This window comes from Oenanthe melanoleuca, chromosome 2, assembly GCF_029582105.1.
Source record: "Oenanthe melanoleuca isolate GR-GAL-2019-014 chromosome 2, OMel1.0, whole genome shotgun sequence".
NCBI classification, from domain to species: domain Eukaryota; kingdom Metazoa; phylum Chordata; class Aves; order Passeriformes; family Muscicapidae; genus Oenanthe; species Oenanthe melanoleuca.
The window spans coordinates 129,338,035-129,357,315 of record NC_079335.1 but is presented as its reverse complement, the minus strand read 5'-3'; the positions used below and the strand labels follow the sequence as shown (position 1 = coordinate 129,357,315).

At 39.7% G+C, this 19,281-nt stretch overlaps 1 protein-coding gene across 8 annotated transcripts in view; it reads right to left on the bottom strand.

The window, feature by feature from the left end:
- CACNB2 (calcium voltage-gated channel auxiliary subunit beta 2) overlaps positions 1–19,281 on the bottom strand; it is a 234,757-nt gene that overhangs the window by 98,013 nt on the left and 117,463 nt on the right. For 2 of the 8 annotated variants that reach the window (XM_056482948.1, XM_056482952.1), the window contains exon 1: positions 2,701–2,912. The exons of 5 other annotated variants lie outside the window; for them this stretch is intronic. In XM_056482948.1, coding sequence (XP_056338923.1) covers positions 2,701–2,733 — 33 coding nt within the window. In that variant the 5' untranslated portion in view covers positions 2,734–2,912. Of the gene's footprint in view, positions 1–2,700; positions 2,954–19,281 lie in introns of those variants that run through there. One more of the 8 variants, XM_056482947.1, reaches the window with a different exon arrangement.

Below are 19,281 nucleotides of genomic sequence, written 5' to 3'. Positions count from 1 at the left end.
AATACAGCTTTTGTCACTGTGTCATGACAATTTGGTTTTATTTTATATATTAAGTGGTCATAAACACCAGCTTTTTTCTTTTGATAACTGGTCCTTAAGCAATACTATCTTTGTCAGCTGGGGGTGGTGGGAGATGGTATCAAAGTTGATTCAAAGTTGAGCAGTGCTGTCAGATACCTGGACTTAATACGCACTCAGAGTAAGCTAATAATTCAGGCTTGTTTATACACAGGAACTAAAAGGAAGTAAAGTGGATGCAAAAGTTAGAAGTAGCAGTCTGTGACATTTTGCTATTAAATTTAACTAAGTTAGAATACACTTCAGATACTCATGTTTCTGCAAATGTGTGTGCATGCTCACATGGACATATGTGTGTGCACGTGATATGCAAACAATGATCACACACAGTTCCATTTCTATATTACTCTATTGAAATACTGAGTTTTAAGAGATGGATTTACTGAATTCCTCTAAGAGATGCTTTAATGATGCTATGTTTCTTTTCATCAGTAGTCTTCTCCCTAGCAAAAATAAAATTTTATATGCATAGCTAGAATTCCTTTAACTTATTTAAAACTGCTTTAAATTAATAGTAAACTTAAAATTAAACCCTGAAATTCTTCACTGTCACTTTTCACTCACTTTGTCCTTCAGTGACTCAAGTAATTGCGTGGGAAGTTAAAACAAATGCCTTTTCCACAGTACAGAGCATATGGCTTCATGAACAACAGATCTGTACAGATAGAAGTTTCACATTGATTTAGCTTTTACTGAACAATAAAAGTGTTCTTCAAGCTTTATGTACACCATCAATTCTATTTTACTTATCACTGAGTAAAGCAAACATCTTGGTAAGTCTGGCTGCCAAAATAACACCAAAAAAATGCATCCTTATTTTCCCCTGAACTGTCTTGCTATAAAGAAAAACTAAGAAGAAAAACCCAAATGGTATTTAAGCTTGCACTTAATGACACATTTTGTATGAGTACAGAAACTCTTTAGTTTCAGGGACCTCTAGAGATATCAAAGAGAACAAAAGAAAAAAGGAAATAAAAAAACCCCAACCTCACACAATTCATGGTGGACTTCTTACTTTTACTATTGATGCTATTTCACTTTGCACAGCTATGTGATAGAAAAGGACTGGAACAAGATGGCTCATGTGCCTGGGAAAGCTGTCTCAAACATTAAACTACTTTCCATGACATAGAATACTTTGATATTTTTCAGAAGCTGAAACAGCATCAGATAAAGAGATTGAGATTTGAATCCAAAGCTCTAACACAATTCTTCAGTCATCTAGGTTATTTGCAAGACATTTTAAAATTTCAGAATTGCTTGCTGTATGAGTGAGGAAGTAACTCCACAGGATACAATGGAATGAAGAGGAAAATGCAAAAATCTGTTAAGAGCAATTTGCAACCATTTACGAATATCTGAATGTAACCAATTAAAAAAAAAATCTTCAAAGTTTGACACTCTCTCCTGCTTTACAATTTTTATACACAAGCAAACATTCTATAGTATAATCATTGCAGTGCTCTGTGGCTTACTGCTTTGGAAAAACAAAATTCTTTTCAGTTCCCTAGCTTGGTTTGTTAAACTTTGTGCAAGTCACACACACAAATGAGTTCAATGCACAGACAGCTGCACTTAAATTATTTTCCTGAATGTCTTCTACATTTCTTGCATCTCAAAAACATAGCTTGTTAGAATTTAAAAGAGGAAAAAAAAAGACAAAAAAAAAATCCAAAATAACTAAATTATTTCCTTGAAATGTGTTGTAGAACTCAGACTGCCATAAAAGGCCCTTTCATACTTCAAAGAGCAACTTCAATAATCAAAACAAAACATTTGCAATTGCCAGTTATATGCAAAGAATGTAGCACTTTTAAGCTTGTGAAATTTATTTTGATGTCCTATAGTAGAGTTCATGCATATTTTTCAGTGTTATTCTTCCCCAAAGCTCCTCAGATTTGGACTCGGTCACAAATGTGTGTGGGTGGAAGAATCCATCCATTTTGCTTACAAAGTAGCACTTGAACCACAGGCTGCAAAACTGCAAACTTTTATGTCAGCTAACAATGTCATGCAAAAGTGTGGAGCTGTTAGTGGTTTTCTTCTGGGTCTTCTCTGACATCATCAACTTATTTCAAACACTGTTTCACACACATACTTAAGTAAAGAGTGTCAGATCTTAACATGGGCGTGTTTGGGTTTTTATAAGCGAGTTCTTTTGATGGGCACTGCAGTACATTACAATGACATGCTTTGAACTGTACAAAAGAAATGGTTTGGCAACATCCCCACAAACGTACTATTAAGGCCAGTTCCGTAAGCTCCATGTAATCTATTTACATTACAAAGTATGAGACAAATTCTGAATTATTTGGAGGCATGGGTTTGCTTAATTCAAAGTCCAAATAGCCTCATAATACTCAGTAGTTAAACACTTTAAACATCACCACAGTGCAACAAACAAGTCAAGGAAAGTAAAATCAATTTAATCTAGCAAACTACCTGAAGAACTTGAAGAAAATTGTCACATTTAAAAAGCAATAGAATTGGTGAATACTAAAGTTCAAACACAGAAAAAACGGTACTGACCGAAATTCAAAGCTTCCCAATAAACTCTGAGATAGGAAGACTGAAAGTAAATAACAACTGAGAAGAAAAAAAAGTCATTAGTTTACATCTTACCACTTCGTACTCCTCACTGCCAAAAAGGTACATAGTTACTGCTTCACAGTGACACCGGTTGCCCAGAGCGCCCAGTCGCCTAAGTCAGATCTCGCACTGCATCCTCAGCCGCCGTGTCCCAGCCGGGCCGGCGTCCCAGGCTGCCTTCCCACGCCTGGGCTGCTCCTGAGGCACCGCGGCTCTCGGGCATGAACTCCGAGTCTGCTGCGAGGGCCGCGGGACCGGCGGGTGGGAAACTGCGAAACTCCGCGGAGCCGTGCGGGGCGGGACAGAGGGACGGGATGGGCGGGACAGAGGGACGGGAGGGAGCGGGCAGCGCCAGCCGGGGCCGTGCGGGACAGAGGGGTGGGGGGAGCAGAGCGGGCAGCGGGACGGGACGGGGCGGTGCGGGCTGAGGGATGGGGCGATGCGGGAAGCGGGGGCGGCAGCGCCGCGTTCCGACCCTGCCCTGCCCCGCCTGGCGAGACACCGCCCAAATTGTGTGCGGGGAAAGCGCGGCCGGGAGAGCGCGAGTGCGGCCCGGGAGCCGCGGCCGGGCCCTGAGGGGGTCGCTCTGCGGCCGGGGCCGGGGCCGTGAGGGGTCGCTGCTGGGGCCGGGGCCCTGAGGGGGTCGTTCTGCGGCCGGGGCCGGGGCCGGGGCCGGGGCCGGGGCCGGGGCCGGGCCCTGAGGGGGTCGCTCTGCTGCCGGGGCCGGGGCCGGGGCCGGGGCCGGGGCCGGGGCCGGGGCCGTGAGGGGTCGCTGCTGGGGCCGGGGCCCTGAGGGGGTCGTTCTGCGGCCGGGCCCTGAGGGGTCGCTCCGCGGCCGAGCCGTGAGGGGGTCGCTGCCCCGGCCGGGCAGAACCGGCAGCGCCGGCCGAGCCGCGGGCAGCTCGGATGGATCACACGTAACCCCTCGCTGCTCTGACCGTGCTGCAGAAACCCATGCAACTATCTCACTGTCTGTGTCTTAAAAAGAAAAGTCTCTTCTGGAGAACAAACAAACAAGCAAACAAACAGCCCAGAATAGCCTCATTGCTTCCTCGCACGGATTAGTCCCAGACCGCTCTGTAAACACTGTGTAACTTTATCTCTGCAGCACAATGGCACTGAGGTAACTGAAAAGTTACACCCGCTCCCTCCAGCGCACGGGAAGCGGATCCGGCAATGCCACACCGGGACAGGAGAATCCAAGGACTCGCCTGCTCCTGGCCAACTTCTAGTCTAGGCAGAGCAGGCAAGGAAGAGTAAAAGAGGACAAAGAGCAGGATAAAACACAACTAAAAGACTTCAGAGACTACTTCACCAACTGCATTCCCAAACTAATATTAAAATGGGGATTAAAAATAAATCCCACTAAAGATAGTTTAGGAATACTGCATAAAGTAAACCAGGCATGCAGAAATATTGCTGTCTAGGAAAGTCCTTTCCTTATAACTGAGGAAGAGGCCACCAGTTGGCATCCAGTAAGACAACCCCGATCAAAACTGCTTGTGAACAGCTCTATGAAACCCACCCCTTATCAGCTCAGTCCTCTCAATTCCTTATAGTTCATACTGCTGCTAGCGCTATATCCTATAACCAGAGCTATACATAAGCACTAAGAAAAAATATGGAATACTTAATGTCTTAAGGAGGAAATGTGTGGGTGTATGCTTGCCCATTGATATCTATAATCAAGTTAATATAATATACACAATATCTCATGACAGGATATAGCATTGAAAACTCAACTTCCTTCTCTTCCACAGAAGAAAGAGAAAAAGACCTTTCCTAACAAAAGCAGCAAATGAAACAGTTAAAATACATTGTAAATATCTTCCCTGTTCTTTCCCCTGCACCATCCCCTGGTTATTTTAAATAGATCTTGTCTTGACTAAGTCAGTTTCTTTGCGTGAGTTAGTAGGACATTCTGCTCTCAATCTGTTTTCTCTGTCAAAGCAGACCTTTAGTCCTCTGTTGACTATATGTGATGTGACTCATGAGTCTGGATGCTTTTACGTTCTTGTAGGTATCCACAAGCAGAGTTAAACCCAAGAAAATAGTTAGAAAAGGGCAAATTAGAAATCAGAAGACATTAATTTTATTTCCAACCATATGTTTACAAAATAACATTAGTTTAATCTGTCAGCTGAACTGGTCACTTGCATTATTTCAATTGCAAATTACGCTTCAAACAAATAATATTATAATAGTGCATTCCCTGAGACTAAATAAAACATGCACCATTCCTGCATGGAGGCTAACAGGCATCAGACACCTCTACTGGAATGTAATAACCACTTGTCTAAGTTGGTTGCTCCAATTGATGCTAAATGAGTGTGGTCACACACACTTATTAGCCTTAATGTAATTGCCTAAGCTTTCCCACACAGTGTTTTTAGTGTGAAACCACACCTGTCAATACTAGGCAAAGCCAGTGTCATCATGCATTACTTTGCTTGTCTGATACAGCTCTTGTAAGCAATTGAAATTTGGGTGCTGTAGCTTGATTGCTCCTTTTTGGATATGGCTCTCACAACTAATCTGGAGGAAGAAAAAAAACAAAACTAGCAGATATGTTACAAGTACTCCTAACACCAAAAATAAAGAAAACATATTGCTTTCTATGTATTAAAGTGATGACTTTTTTAAAAAAAAATCATTTCATCGGCTCCTGTACTTTGGGAACTAATATGAAATCAGGGAGGATTGCAGTTCACATACACTCAACAGAGACTTAGGGCATTATTCAGGCTGTCACCATAAGTGACTTTCATGTCACAAGTAATTCTCGCTGCAGACAGCACAAGCAGCCAGAATCTGACAGCTTGGACAGTAAATAAGCTGAATTGCTCATTGCACTCTTGAATTGAAACATCATGACAGTACCAAAGTCTGTCTTAGGGCTCCACAAAGCAAATTTGCATATAGCTTTTATGGTTCAAGAATTAAAAATCTGCAAAAATGCCACCCCTGTTGAGGGTGTTCAAACTTAGCAAAGCAGTGCTGGATGGATGACCTGTGCTCCTCTCCCAGCTAAGTGACAGCACATGGTATTTGCTGCACATCATTCCCCCAGTAGCTTAGTGTGGAAAGGATTGGCCAGCAGAGGGTGGGCAGCATCTCACCAGTGCTGACCCTTGCAGACAGAATTCCGTGATCCATACAGAAAGAGTGAGCAGAGAAGTAGAGGAGATGGAGGAGTGCAAGGGGGGTGTGCAAACGGATAAAGAGGTTGGAAAAATGAACAATGGAGCTGGACAGGTGGTGGGATGGGAAAAGCAGAAAACCAGAGTGCAGAACAAGAATAGATGGAAGCAGGGAGGAGAATCTAGAAGTCAGGCCAGAAGACATAAATTAAGGTTATGCAAGAAGAATGTTCATGGTAGGCAGGGAGCACAATAGGATTTGAAAAGGCCTTCACAGAGACAGCTGGCTACCTGACTAGCCTAAAGCTAGGAGGTAACCAGGAAGGGGTGGAATGGTGTGGACCAGGGCAGAAATGCTGAGATGGGATGCTTGAGGAGAACTGGCTGATCAAGCAAACGCAGACCTTTGGAAAACCTCTAGGTTGGAGACTTCAGCAAGAGACAAAGTTGCTACTCTCTTTTGGGATAGAATGAACTGGGATGAAGGCAGAAAGTGTCAAAATCACAGAAACAGGTCTAAAAAATGATATGTGGAAACAAAGCTAAGTGTGGAATTGCTCCTCTCCCCAACTGGCACTTTCCAGCATGATGTGTTCTTGCAGATGTGTGACACAGAGCTACATCAACATGACTTGATGAAGACTGGGCCTTAAAAACCAGCATTCTAAAGAAAGATAAAACCCTGTGACTATGAGAGTCAAGACTACAATCTGAAATGACGAAGTAAATCATAAAAAGTAAATAACTTATTCAATGTATATGAGCACTTTTAAAGTAGCTCTTGCTCATCTGTGGAAGCCAAGACAGAAACAGCAATATTCATCATGTGTTAAAAGAGGAAAACAGGCATAAACACAGGTGTGTCAATATGTGTGGACTTTGTTTTCCCTGATTTCTTCCCTAAATTTTTTCCTTTCATAAAAATCTATTAAGGTGTATAGTATCTGGTGGAAGGTGAGTAAAGAGGACAGAGCCACACTCTTTGCAGTGACTCCTAATAAAAAGGCAGAAAACGATGTTTTGATTGAAATATAGGAAAGTACATTTGAACACTGAAATTTTTTTTTGGCGTGACAGGGTTTGTTTTGATGCATTTTTTTATTTTACTGCGAGAGTGAGAGAGCATTGGCGTAGACTGCCCAGTGAGTTTGTAGAGTCTCAATCCTTAGAGACAGTCAAAAGCAATCTGAACATCCTTAACATGAGGGTTACCAGTTCTAGGTGGCCTTGCTCTAAGCAGGTAACTGGAATAGGTCCAGAGGTTCCTTTTTACCTCAACCACTCTCTGAAATTAAAAATTACCTGATTTACATTGATATTTTAGGGATTCCATCTCTCCTTCACATTTTAATTTTCAAGGATTAAGCGTAATGACTTTTCAGATTGTCAAAGAGAATAGTATTTAACTCTGGTATTTAAACCCTGACCCATGTCTTTTAAGCATAGCTATGAACTGTCTACACTATAAATAGCTTTGTATATCATAGTACTTCAACACAGTGCCTTTGGGAAAACAAACAGAAAAAAAATGCTGACATGGTTGTCAAGGTTAATAGACTAAACAGACCTTTCTTGATAAACAAGAATCTTTCAGCTTGTATCCAACAGTAACAGCATTTTTTTTCTTCAGGAACTCTAATGGAAAGCAATTGACTCTCTCTTACCTAATTCATATTCAAATTCAAGTCCCAGAGAAGAATGTCAACAGCTTGTAACTTCTTTACACAGCTATCAACAAGAATTGTTTCTTGTAAATGTGAATGTTTAATGTTAAGGGAACTTTTGGCACTTTCCCTCTCACATATGGCATGAAAGAGCAAGAGCTATTTCACTTTAATTACCCTGCATCCAAACCATCCCATCCCATCCCATCCCATCCCATCCCATCCCATCCCATCCCATCCCATCCCATCCCATCCCATCCCATCCCATCCCATCCCATCCCATCCCATCCCATCCCATCCCATCCCATCCCACACCAGCACTGAATAATTTCTTAACAGGTTTACTTATATGTGAAAATTATGATTAGCAGCTAGGTTTTTTTCAATTTTTCCTATGAATTTTAGCTCTCCCATTGATTTTCTCCCATAGGGGTCACTCTAAGTGTAGGCAACACATGTACAGCAGCATAAACTTATATTTTCAGGAGTGTTACTGCCCTAAAAGAGTTACAGCACGGACCTGAAGTCCAGGCTGCCTTGTTCCTCTGGACATCAGCACATTTAGAAGAATGGGTCTTTTCCAGTTCTTCTCCTTGCCACTGTAACTCTCTGAATGATGGTAACTGCAGCGTCTCAGCAGTTAAGAACAACTGAAATAGGATTCTATATTCTAAGAAACATCCAAGTGTTTTATGAAAATGATAGGACTGCCTCAGCAAGGAAGACTGAGAGCATGTCAACCCAGAAGAATTAAAAGCTTGCTCATAGCACCACATTGCTCAGACACTTTCATGACAGGTTAAGTAATTCAGTTGGAGCTTCCCAGACTCATGCTAAACACCCCAATTTGTGTGCTCAGGGTAGGCAAGGAGGGAGATGGCAAGGCCAGGACACAATTTGGACCACTTCCTTCTCTTGAATGATACCTTCCTTTCTTTTAAAAGCATATCTTAAAAGAAATAGCGTGGTTTGGGGCAAGGTAGAAGGTTTTGTTTGTTTGTTTGTTTGTTTGATTTTCACATCAGAAGAAGTGATGGGTAGCATCCCTGAACAAGGTGCAGATTCCAAATTATCAAGATACACTGCATTCATTTCCAGAGGACTTTGTATTTCTTTTCTGATTTTATCCATTTCACATTCAACCATAAAATAAAAAGCCACCTCCTTCCATAAAATTCCATGCATCATGTAGGATGCTTGTAATTCTCCCTTACAGATGGTGTACATCTGAAAGAGGGTTGTCAAGTAAAATTTTATTCCATGAGATTTAGTTTAGGTATATAATAAACCAGTGTCAACTAATTCAAGATGCAATATTGAAACACTTCCTTAAGATTAATGTCACATCTTAAATCTCAAAACCAAGCTTCAAATGAATGAATAATAAAATAAAATCCATAAGTATGTCCATGGAACTACTGGAATGCTATATAAATTTTATTTTTAAACATTAAAGCTGCTTATCATTTGCAGATTGTTATTGGTTATTATGGTTACCATTCTGTAACACAATCCAATCTGCCTGCACTTTTCTATTTCAGGATACAGCAGTGATAACGTTAACAGCAGACTTAACTTCTCAACTTGCAAACATACATACATTAGGGGCACATGCTATCTCCTGCTGCACTGAAAGATAACGTGAGTATGTTCTCACAGTGCCACAGAAATAACAAGCTGCTATTCTCCCTGCAGTCAGATGTTAAAACATCTAATCCAACTCACAAAGAGTGTCAGGAACACAGCATGTTTGAAAACATTCGTATTACAGATACATAATACAAATACCTGCTGTATTATGAATCCTCTGTATCACTGAGATATTGCAGAGGTGCTATAAATGCCATAAAGTTGGAAAATCTGCCCGTAGGTGATTGCTCCCATGCGTGGGCAAGAGTTTTTATTTTTATTTTTCACATATGATGTAGAGTCATGTGGAACATTGTCTTCTTAAAGCCTTGCTGTAGTGAAACACAAAGAACAGGGAGAGAGACAGAAAGAGCAATTCTAGTGCTCAACATGTTGTTGCTGGTCTAGGACAGTCACAAAAGTCACCTGCAGCTGAATGTGCTGCCAAACACTTCTGAAACAGCAGTAAATTCTGTCATAGCTTTAGGTGGTTGGAAGAAAAAATTAATTCAACAACCATATGCTAAAAAAGCAATACCCTGAGTATTAAAAAGGAGATAATGTTCGCTTTGCTATATGCATTAGTTGCAAAAAGGAAGCTTAATACAATTTTAAGCACAAAAATATCTATAAAAGAAACAACCTTCACAGAGAACACTTAATATCTTGAAGCAGAATATTTAAAACTTACACAGTACTGTAGAACAGCCTGCACTGGCTATTTTCATTAAAAAATACATCTTTTCACTGAAAGGTTACTACTTTATGGTGTTACCCATACACTAATGCAACATTAAACAAACGGGTCTTTAATATCAGTGAAAGGCTTTCATCTCTTGCCCTCAGCACTTGTCTGCCTCTGAGGCACTGAAATGTTTCAAGTGCCATGGGCAGCTCCATCATGGCCAGATGCTGAGTGCTCAGAGCTGGAGACTGAGGAATAACTTTGACTCATAGCTGTGCACAGGAGTTACCCCAGACTAGTAGGAATATTACCCTCTGGCCACATCCACATCCTGAAAACTGTGGTCCACTTACAGGCTGTCCTCTGGGACAACTGCAATGCAATTCCATACTCAGGACATTAACTTAGTAACTGTTCACAGAGGAGATATCCAAACCCCTGTGCCTTTAAAATGCTTTTGGCTTTTAAAATGTCCAGCCATATCTCAAAATCACATTTATAGACGTACTTGTAAAACTTGTGCTACTGATACCTCCAAATTCTATTCTCATTTCAGAATATAAAATGCATCTAATCAGGAGAGCCACAACAGTGGGCCACAGGAGTAATTTTGGCTCACTCTGCCTTTGTTTATGCATTTTTGGCCCAAGCCATCACTCCACACAATTCCATAAATTTAAATTATTGATTATCACCAAACGTTGTGGTTTCTTTGGCCTCGTTGCTTCTTCAAATCTCAGTTCCCATTTCTCATTTTTGAAACCTCTAATATTTCTGATGGTCACAGTTTTGCAATCTTAAAATCTGTATAAATTAATTTTTCGTAGATTGCCTTGTGCAATTTAATAAGCCCAGTGAAAGAGGTTCTAGTTAAATGTGGAAGGTGGAAAACTTGTCTGTACAGAAAGGACTAGATATCTCTTGGGACGCACTTCAGAGCTCAAAATAGGAATTAAGTGGAATTTAGGCAGCACATGTGCTGCTGTAATGGCTCTCTCACCTAGGAGGCTGGGTGCCACCCTGACACAACAGAAATATACTCCAGTTTAATGAGCAGGGAGCCAGATGTGTAACCCTGGCTAGGAACTCGCAGTGTGTTGCAGTGAAAACACGGCCAGAGGAACCAGCTAAGCAGAGACAGCAGTTTGTAATGCAAGGGATTAGATAAGTGCAGAAAGTTCCTCCTTACAGAGAATTAATGCAATGTGTTACAACAACATGCTCAGAGCTGCCCTGATGAGATACATCATGAAGGTAAGGTACTTTCAGTCAATCTTCCTTGTCCACTTAAATTAACAAGATCTTGTTAGCAGAGAGTAAGAAGGTGAATACTTGGCAGAGAGTAAGAAGGTGCAAAGGTCTTTCCCCTTTTACATTGAAATGACTTTTTTTCCCCCTCAGTTATAATCTAGATATAACTGTAAAATGTACAAATGTGATTTTTTTATTGCATTTTTCTGTATTGCACATTTTCTTCCCCTCCCTCTTGCCACAATTCCTGACCAGTGTTCATAAAAAGAATGCTCTGAACAGCCTGGTTCCCCCATGCTGAGCACTGGAGGCTCGTGCATCCAAGCGAAGAGCGTTTCTCAAACTGCATTTCTGTGTGGGGCTCTCCTTCTCTGTCCCAGACTGCAGGACTCTCATACTCCAAGAAAGGCATTCAGCCATTTTCTACACCCTGAATGGAGCTTTAAAGGTGAACCTGTTCCTGTTTCAGAAGTCATCCCCCACCACGTTTTATAGGTTCAAATCTATCATACTAAGGTGTGTTGAATGAGGATTTCTGAAGTCACTGAGAAACTCCTAACTACAAAAAAATTTGCTAGACATTAGATTTAACATGTGGAAAAAAAGTTGATAATATAAGAATTCTAATCAAATCCATAATTGTTGATTTTAATACAGTAGCAACCTATAAAAAGACAATATTTTGAATTCCAAGATGCACAGATTTGTCCTCTCCTAAATTCATAAAACTGAACCTAAATTGTACATTGTATTGTCCATGACATGCACAGAATAATCAATTTACACTGAAACAGGATCAATGCAGAAAGTTGCTTTTAAAATTTAAGAAGGAAATTATTCTCTCAAGTAGTTCAGATCTGACACCTTAAACTTCTCCTAAAATATTCTCCTGCTATTACAAGGCTGTTTGCTCTGTTTATGTCTACACAAGTTCTAGTGAAGCTGGGACATCCCTATGAAATCAAAGTGACAGATTCTGATCACATTTTCATGACAGAAAACATTCAGCCTGAAAATACCGTGATGTCCTAGGAAATCACTGATTTAGTCTGAATTTTGTAGGAAGTTATCAAAGTGCTTAGTTTGAAAACACCTTTTCCAGCATTCCACCACAGCATCAGCTATTCAAACTATTATATAACCAAGCATTAACCTGTTTCTTACACATCAAAGTGACCCTGTTTCCAAGACAAACTGGAAATATTCATAAAAGCAGTATTTTAAAACTTCTAAAATTAATCTTTCCCATGCTGCTCTCTATGTATTAGTTTAAAAGTTTCTAGAGAGCACATACTGAAGAGATGACTCTTTCAAATAATTCTATTATTTGAAAACACTTGTTTCATTGTTTGCTCACAGAAACAACTTCATCATTTTACAAGAACAAAGTATATGCAAATGTGACATGAAGAAAACCAACCAGAACCTTTCAAATAACTATCAGTCACTTAATGCTTCTTAAAAAATAGGCAAAATCATAGAATCATAGAATATTTTGTGTGGGAAGGGACTTTCAAAGGTCTTTTAGTCCCAGTTGTAAGGCTTTTAATCAGAGAGAAAACTATAAAGCCCAAGCATGTTTTGGTCACAGAGATTTTCAAGGAAACTGTATCCTGTTGAAGTGAGCTGCTGAACTATGTAGTTGGGAATTGCACAGAAATGATAATACATACTCGACTGAGGACTTTGTCAAATTGAAAAGACACCAAGACAATTGCTGTGTCTGTAAGTCAGTCTTTCTACAGGCATCCTTCATGTGCATACTCAAAGTGAAATTTAGCTTTTATATCTAGCAAACCTTTAAAATTATATTTTCTTCTGATACTAATATTCTACCAATACCATTAACTAGCCAGCTAGTAATTTTTAAGGGATGAATATTATAAATCATCAACCTGAAAGCATCCTTTCAGCAGCCTCAAAACATTCAGAAAAAAAATATGTTTATATCCACTAAAATACAGCAAAATGCAATGTATCATTGATGAGCTGAAGAAAAAAAGTTATTTAGTGACAGCAGAAGTAATGAAGCTTGGGTTCCCACACACACCTCCAGAATACTTTCAGCTCTCTCCCATTTTCCCTACACACCACATGCTCTGTACCCTCAGCTCCCCTCCCCTCCCTGAACTTCTCTTCCCTTTCCATCAGCTGAACAGGAGTGAGCATTTGTTTGCTCTGTTGCAGAGTTAAAGTTGTGCTCCTCAGCTGGATGGATGCTGCCTTCCAGATGCCAGAGGAGGCCAGAGAGTGCTCTACATCTCCCACACTGGCCCCTCCAGCCCCCAAGAAGTTCTGCTGTGATCTCTCAGTGCTTCTGAGACCTCTGCAAGGCGGGTTTAAAGCGGCCCCTGAAGTTCCTGAGAAGCACAACTAACAGATGGAAAGTGGGATTGCATAAATCTTCTCTTAGGAACTAAACCTAAGAAATCAGAGCTGTTATACAAAGACTGTCCATACGCTATAATACTCAGCAGCTTGTTTAAATATAAGCTGATGCCATGAGCAGCAACTTAAACATTTCTTCTGACAGAAAATTTTCAAATCATCATTGTCACAGGGCACTGGTTGCAGTTATAAAGCAGTTATGAGTCTGTATAAAACACAGGCTTTTGTGTCATGTACATGCAGCACCAGTGGCACAAATAAATTTGTAAAGAAATACTGCACTTATAACAAAGGACTTTAGGGATCAGTGATTACAATATTGCAAACATTTATAAATTCATATGCAATTAGGACAACCTATATTCAAAATTCTGACATCTTCTGTATTTTGGTCCATAGCAAAAAATAAATTAAAAAATTAAAAATAAAGCATCCCAGTGTTTTAATAGCCTATGAAATGGAAATCTGAATGCAATTGAAGTTTCAAAGCTCTTTACCTCCTTTTACACTTTTTTTCTTTTTTTCTTTCTTTCTTTTTTTGTGGCACCTCCACACTAGGGATCCTGAGAAGCAAATAGCAGAATTTGCCCTTTCAAGTTTATGAATTCCTAGGCTTGTCCACTGCTATTTGAACACTAAATAAAAAATATTAGCAGCAAATATATATTTCACTGATGCTAAAAAATATAAGTTCAGGTAAATTTGGGCAAATTGGAAAAAGGCAGGGTGTCACTTTTCTGCATAGAGGGTGAGATAAGGATAAAATGTCCTTCCTTACACTTTCTGTACTTTCCATACTCCAGAATTTCTATGTTATAATGACTGTTGGTGGTGAAAACGTACCAGTGGTTATGGAGTAAGTAATCTTGTAAATAATCCTACTATAACATTTTAATTAACTTGAACATGTCAGGGGTCAGCATGTTACAAGGGACATTCTGTTATCTGGAAATCTAGAAAAATGTACCCATAAAACACTTAACTGAATTTCTGGTCATTTATACAATTTGAATCTACTTTTGATGCAACACCTGCCATTCAAAGACTATCATCAGTAATAATCTTACGTAATTATTCATGCCAACAGGATGAAAGTTCTCAAGCTATATCTCTTCTTTAATCTTCCCGATTAATTTCCTCCTAGATATTTAAACAATTTGTTTTTTTCAATTAGATAATGTCTGAGGACTAGTACTGCTAAAAAAAATTGCAAGCACAACTTTCTGTAAAATGCTTCTGAACAATAAGTGACTACAGCCAAAATTCACATTAGCAAAGCAAAATAGCCTTCCCCTCATGATATATCTGGAGACTAAAATATAAACTGAGGAAACAGGAACAGAATAGTCATTGACTATCACGTTGAAAGAAGGGTTGATCAAATACTGAGGGATCCATGTACATGGCTGAATCCCTTTTACTTCTTTCCATCTGTGTTAAATTTCACCTATCCTGCTTCTTTGCTGCTCCTGTTTACAAGGGTTGTACATCCATCACTCATTGTGATTCCTTTACCCTGTCAGACAGTAACTTCTTCCTCTGTCTAACAGGACCTCTATGATCATGCTAAATAGAATTTGAACTTCTTCATTATGTGATATGAGGGAAAAGCTTCCTTTTACTTTATAGACCAGATAAACACAGCTTCTCCTTGATGAAATTATTTGACAACCAGCAGATAGAAAGATGAAAATGCTGCAAGGGAACATGTGCATCAGTTGTGCTAAGTTTTAACATCAGATTGGTTCTCTTGAAGAAAACAGTATTTTCTAATTTGATTTTGTTTTTTCATTTCAAAACAACTTTTTCCCACCAAAAAACTATGTTCTGATTTCTCCCCACCTGTAATTATATTGGGATTGTCAGAGAATCCCAACACATATTATTTACTAGAACTCTTGATAATTGCTTGTATATAAATTAAAACATAAAGGCTTAAGCTTTTTACTATATTAATTAAATAAGAAAAGACTAAAGGCAGCTATAGCTATGCTTAAACTCAATGATTGTAAGGGTATTCTCCAAGCTAAATGGTTCTGTGATTCTATTAGTAGCTGATTTCTACTATTCTGAATATCCAGGCCAAAAATAATTCCAGTAGAATTGTATATAGTATTTGTACCTTTTCCTGCTTCATGGCACACTTCCTGTAAGACCCACTCTTGTGTTACTTCCCCCACAAACATAAGAGCATAGTCTAATTGGAGTAAAAGAAGTTGTTTATAAAGACAAGTTGTCAGAACAGAATGGATATTAGCAATAACTAATCAGTTTCCTGTGAGGAGATCCCTAAATAACCCAGGAATAGCAATGATCCAAATCTGATTTCCTTCTAGAAAAAAAAACTGTGGAGCAGCTGTTACAAAAGACAATGCCTCTGACTTCTCTCAGAACAACTCTGGAAAGCTCCTGTCATGCTTAAGGGACTGTTCTTTTACTGTGATTTTATTCAAATATCTCATAAATGTTGTAGAAAGAAGCAAGCTTAAGCCAAACATTAAGCTTAAATCTATGTTCATGTTAATTTTATTTTAATCCCCATCCTTTATTTTATCCAGTATAAAAAGAAAAAGCACATACATTAGAACTTTAAAAATAATATTTGTCATCTATTTAAATTATATTCCACAGCACAGCTGTACTGGGGTGTCTGCTACTAAAGATCCCTGGCCCCCAGGATACACATACCTTGGCCAAACCAAAACTTATGAACATGTAACAACCTAACTCCAGCAAAAATAACAGAGAGTACAATGTTTGTGTCTGTAGAGAGAATGTACTTCAAGCTACTGCCAGCAGAGAGTCCCATTGCTTTCATATTGAGAATAAAACAATTTAGCACAATCCCCAAAATCACGGAACAAACAGCAAACCACTTTTAACTACTTTAATAGGGTCACAGACAGAAGCCCTCAGCAGTAGCCACCTGCAAGTGCTTTTCCTCCCTCTCAAGTCATTTTTTTACAGTTTTTCCAAACTGTAAGTCAAGTTAGTATGTTTCAAAAAAGGAAACTCAAAAGTATGGTTTGGACTTCCACAAAAAGGCTGGCACATTTCTCAACAACGTTTCAGTTTGGGTAAATGAGAACAAAGTGAAACAGTTTAACTGTAATTACATTAACTTACAAGCCAGCCTCTACACGGAATTGTAAAATTAAAGGGCTCCCGAGCATCTGGCCTGCACTCCTACTGCATATGCTTACCCCAGGAGCAATGTGCTTAGTTTGAGGAGACATCAGGCGTCTGTCAAGCATGTCAGCCTCGCTGCAAGCAGGCCAGCCCTCCAGCAGCAGCAGCACTTCTACGGAGCCGAACCTCCGGCGCAAAGCGGCGCTCCAGCGAGAACTTCAGCGCTCAGCCCACCCTGACCATTGCTGCCAACACTGCACCTCCAGGTGCTTTACAGGGCCCAGCTTCAGTCTGCACAGAGAAGACTGTTTGCTGGCCGCTCCTCTCAGCTGTTATCTGATTCAGCCCCTACGTTAGGACAGCTCAGCAGAGAGCTGTCACCATCAATTACCGAGGAGGAGTGGGAGGGCTCCGTGCTCATGGTGACGCCAGCTGCTGTGAGGACAAAGCCTGCACACTTGCTGGAGTAACATCACACTTTATTCCTCTCAGAAGTGTGGCTTGCAGCATGCATGGCCCCCTGGTAACACACAACTGCTGTGCAGCCAGAAACAGGAAAGCAATCCGCATAATTGATCTATTGATGCTTGTGGATACAGATTTATTTTGTTCTCCCCTACCCACACAAATATTTTGCTGGAATTTCAAACTGTAAATATCAATTTAAGTTGGAAATTTTCTGTGTAAATGGAAAATTCTGCCTGACTCTATTTAAGGTAGCAGACCTATTATAGTAGAAGATACATATAAATGAGCCTTAATCACGATTTTTTATATAAACTATCATCCTAAAAAAACCCTCACTAGATATTTTGTTAGGGCAATGCTTCTGTATATTTGCCAGTCTACTGAAATAATCAGGAAAACTTACATGCATAATATTATTGGCCCTAATGAGTCTGAGAATTTGCAAGATTAAGGTCAACTGGCTTAAAATAAGAGCATAGGTTAGAAGTAATTAAGGATGAAAGACACATGTTTGTACTGGCCTGAGGCTTCTGGAGTAGTAAAGAGGCGAAAGGAGCAGAAAGCAACAGGCAAGGAATGGTACAAACAGAGAAAGAGCTCCAGAGAAGCCACTTTCCCTCTCTGTTACCACGGAGATAATGAATATCAAGGCAGTGATTCCTCAGAGCAGCAACAAGCACAAACATTGTTTTGGCTCCAGCTGCTTAATGAGCTGGGCAATCTTCTCCTCTGCCTATGCCTCAAGACTGGTCTTCAATAGGCACTCAAGGCCAGCAAAGCCCCCCAGTGTTCAGCCTCTGGTCCATGACAGCTGAAAACATCATCTAGTTTCAAAGCCTAAACCCATAATACTGACATCGTGTGTAGACTCTGTAAAGTCAATGGTACTTGGAGAGGGAAGGGCAGACCCTACCTACACGTCTCACAAGTATCAAAACAGATTTTTTTTCCTTTTAAACAAGGGCCTCAGGCTGGCTTCCATTTTTATTAACTGGTTCCTACACTCTTCTTCACACAGACGCATTTAAGGTGTTCCAAGATTGATCGATAGAAAGTTATCCTCTTAAAACATAATTTCCTATTTATATTATCTGCATACCATATTGTTAAAAATTCTCTCTCACTGAAACAAGAAGTGACCTTTTGTTAATACCTGATCAGGTGGTTGTTCCTTTGCAGGGTTTTCTGTGATTTTTTTTTTATGGGAATGCAGGATACTCAACATTTTACCACTGTTCCAGAAATCAGCATTCATGTTAGGTCCATTTTGGATGCCAAAAGAGAAACTTTGCCCTTATTTCTAATGAAATAGACATTTATATTTACCTGAAATAGACTGAGCAAAGAAAAATACACAGAACATTGACAACCTCTTGCACAATTTATTTTGACTTCTGTAAGGCACTTCTAGGATGGGTATTAAAATCAATGTTGAAACAACTACTAGTTTCCAAGGAAGCAAACTCCAAGGAGTAAACTCCAACAAATATAATTTTAGAAGGCTGTGAGAAGTATAGTGTTTTCTGATGCAATACTGCATTAATAATGTTGGGGGGGGGTTAACATTAAAATTACTGAGCAAGCTTTTTAGCAAACTTATTATCCTTAAAAAGTTTAATACATGCTGTGGGACACAAATACCTTGGGGCAAATCAGAACTACTCTGAAGAATACACAATCACAGTCCCAGCTGGAATATGGCAATTAGGACAGAGCAGCTCTCATTCCAGAGGCTGATTTTCTGCCCTTCAGCAGATTTTACAGAATACTGAAACTAAGCTTGCAAGACCATGCTGTCAGCACGGCAAATTTTGGTATCATAATATTGAAACAGAAGAACTTTGTAGTAGAAAACACAGTAATGAGATAATTTAAAATGTAGAGACAGCAATAGAAAAATTTGCCTGTACCAATTTTAGTTTCTACAGCTCCCTAAATCTTTCAGTCATGGAATAGAAACTCCTCTTTTTATTCTTTTTTTTTTTTTTTTTCTTTTTGTTAACTTCTGAGCAGCAAACAGCATGGAACCAGTATGCAGTAAGTGCTAGATGACTTCCACCCTTTTTTTGTGCTCCCAAAAAGGGCGAATAATCACCAATGAAGTTCCAGATTTGTTAAATGATTTGTAACCTGACAAATCAGGTGCCTTAGAACAAAGACCTTCAACCCCTCACAGAAAAATACATCTTTACTAAGAGAACAGGAACACAATTAATTTAGAGACTACTATTCTAATTCATTCTTTAATCCTGTATAGTTC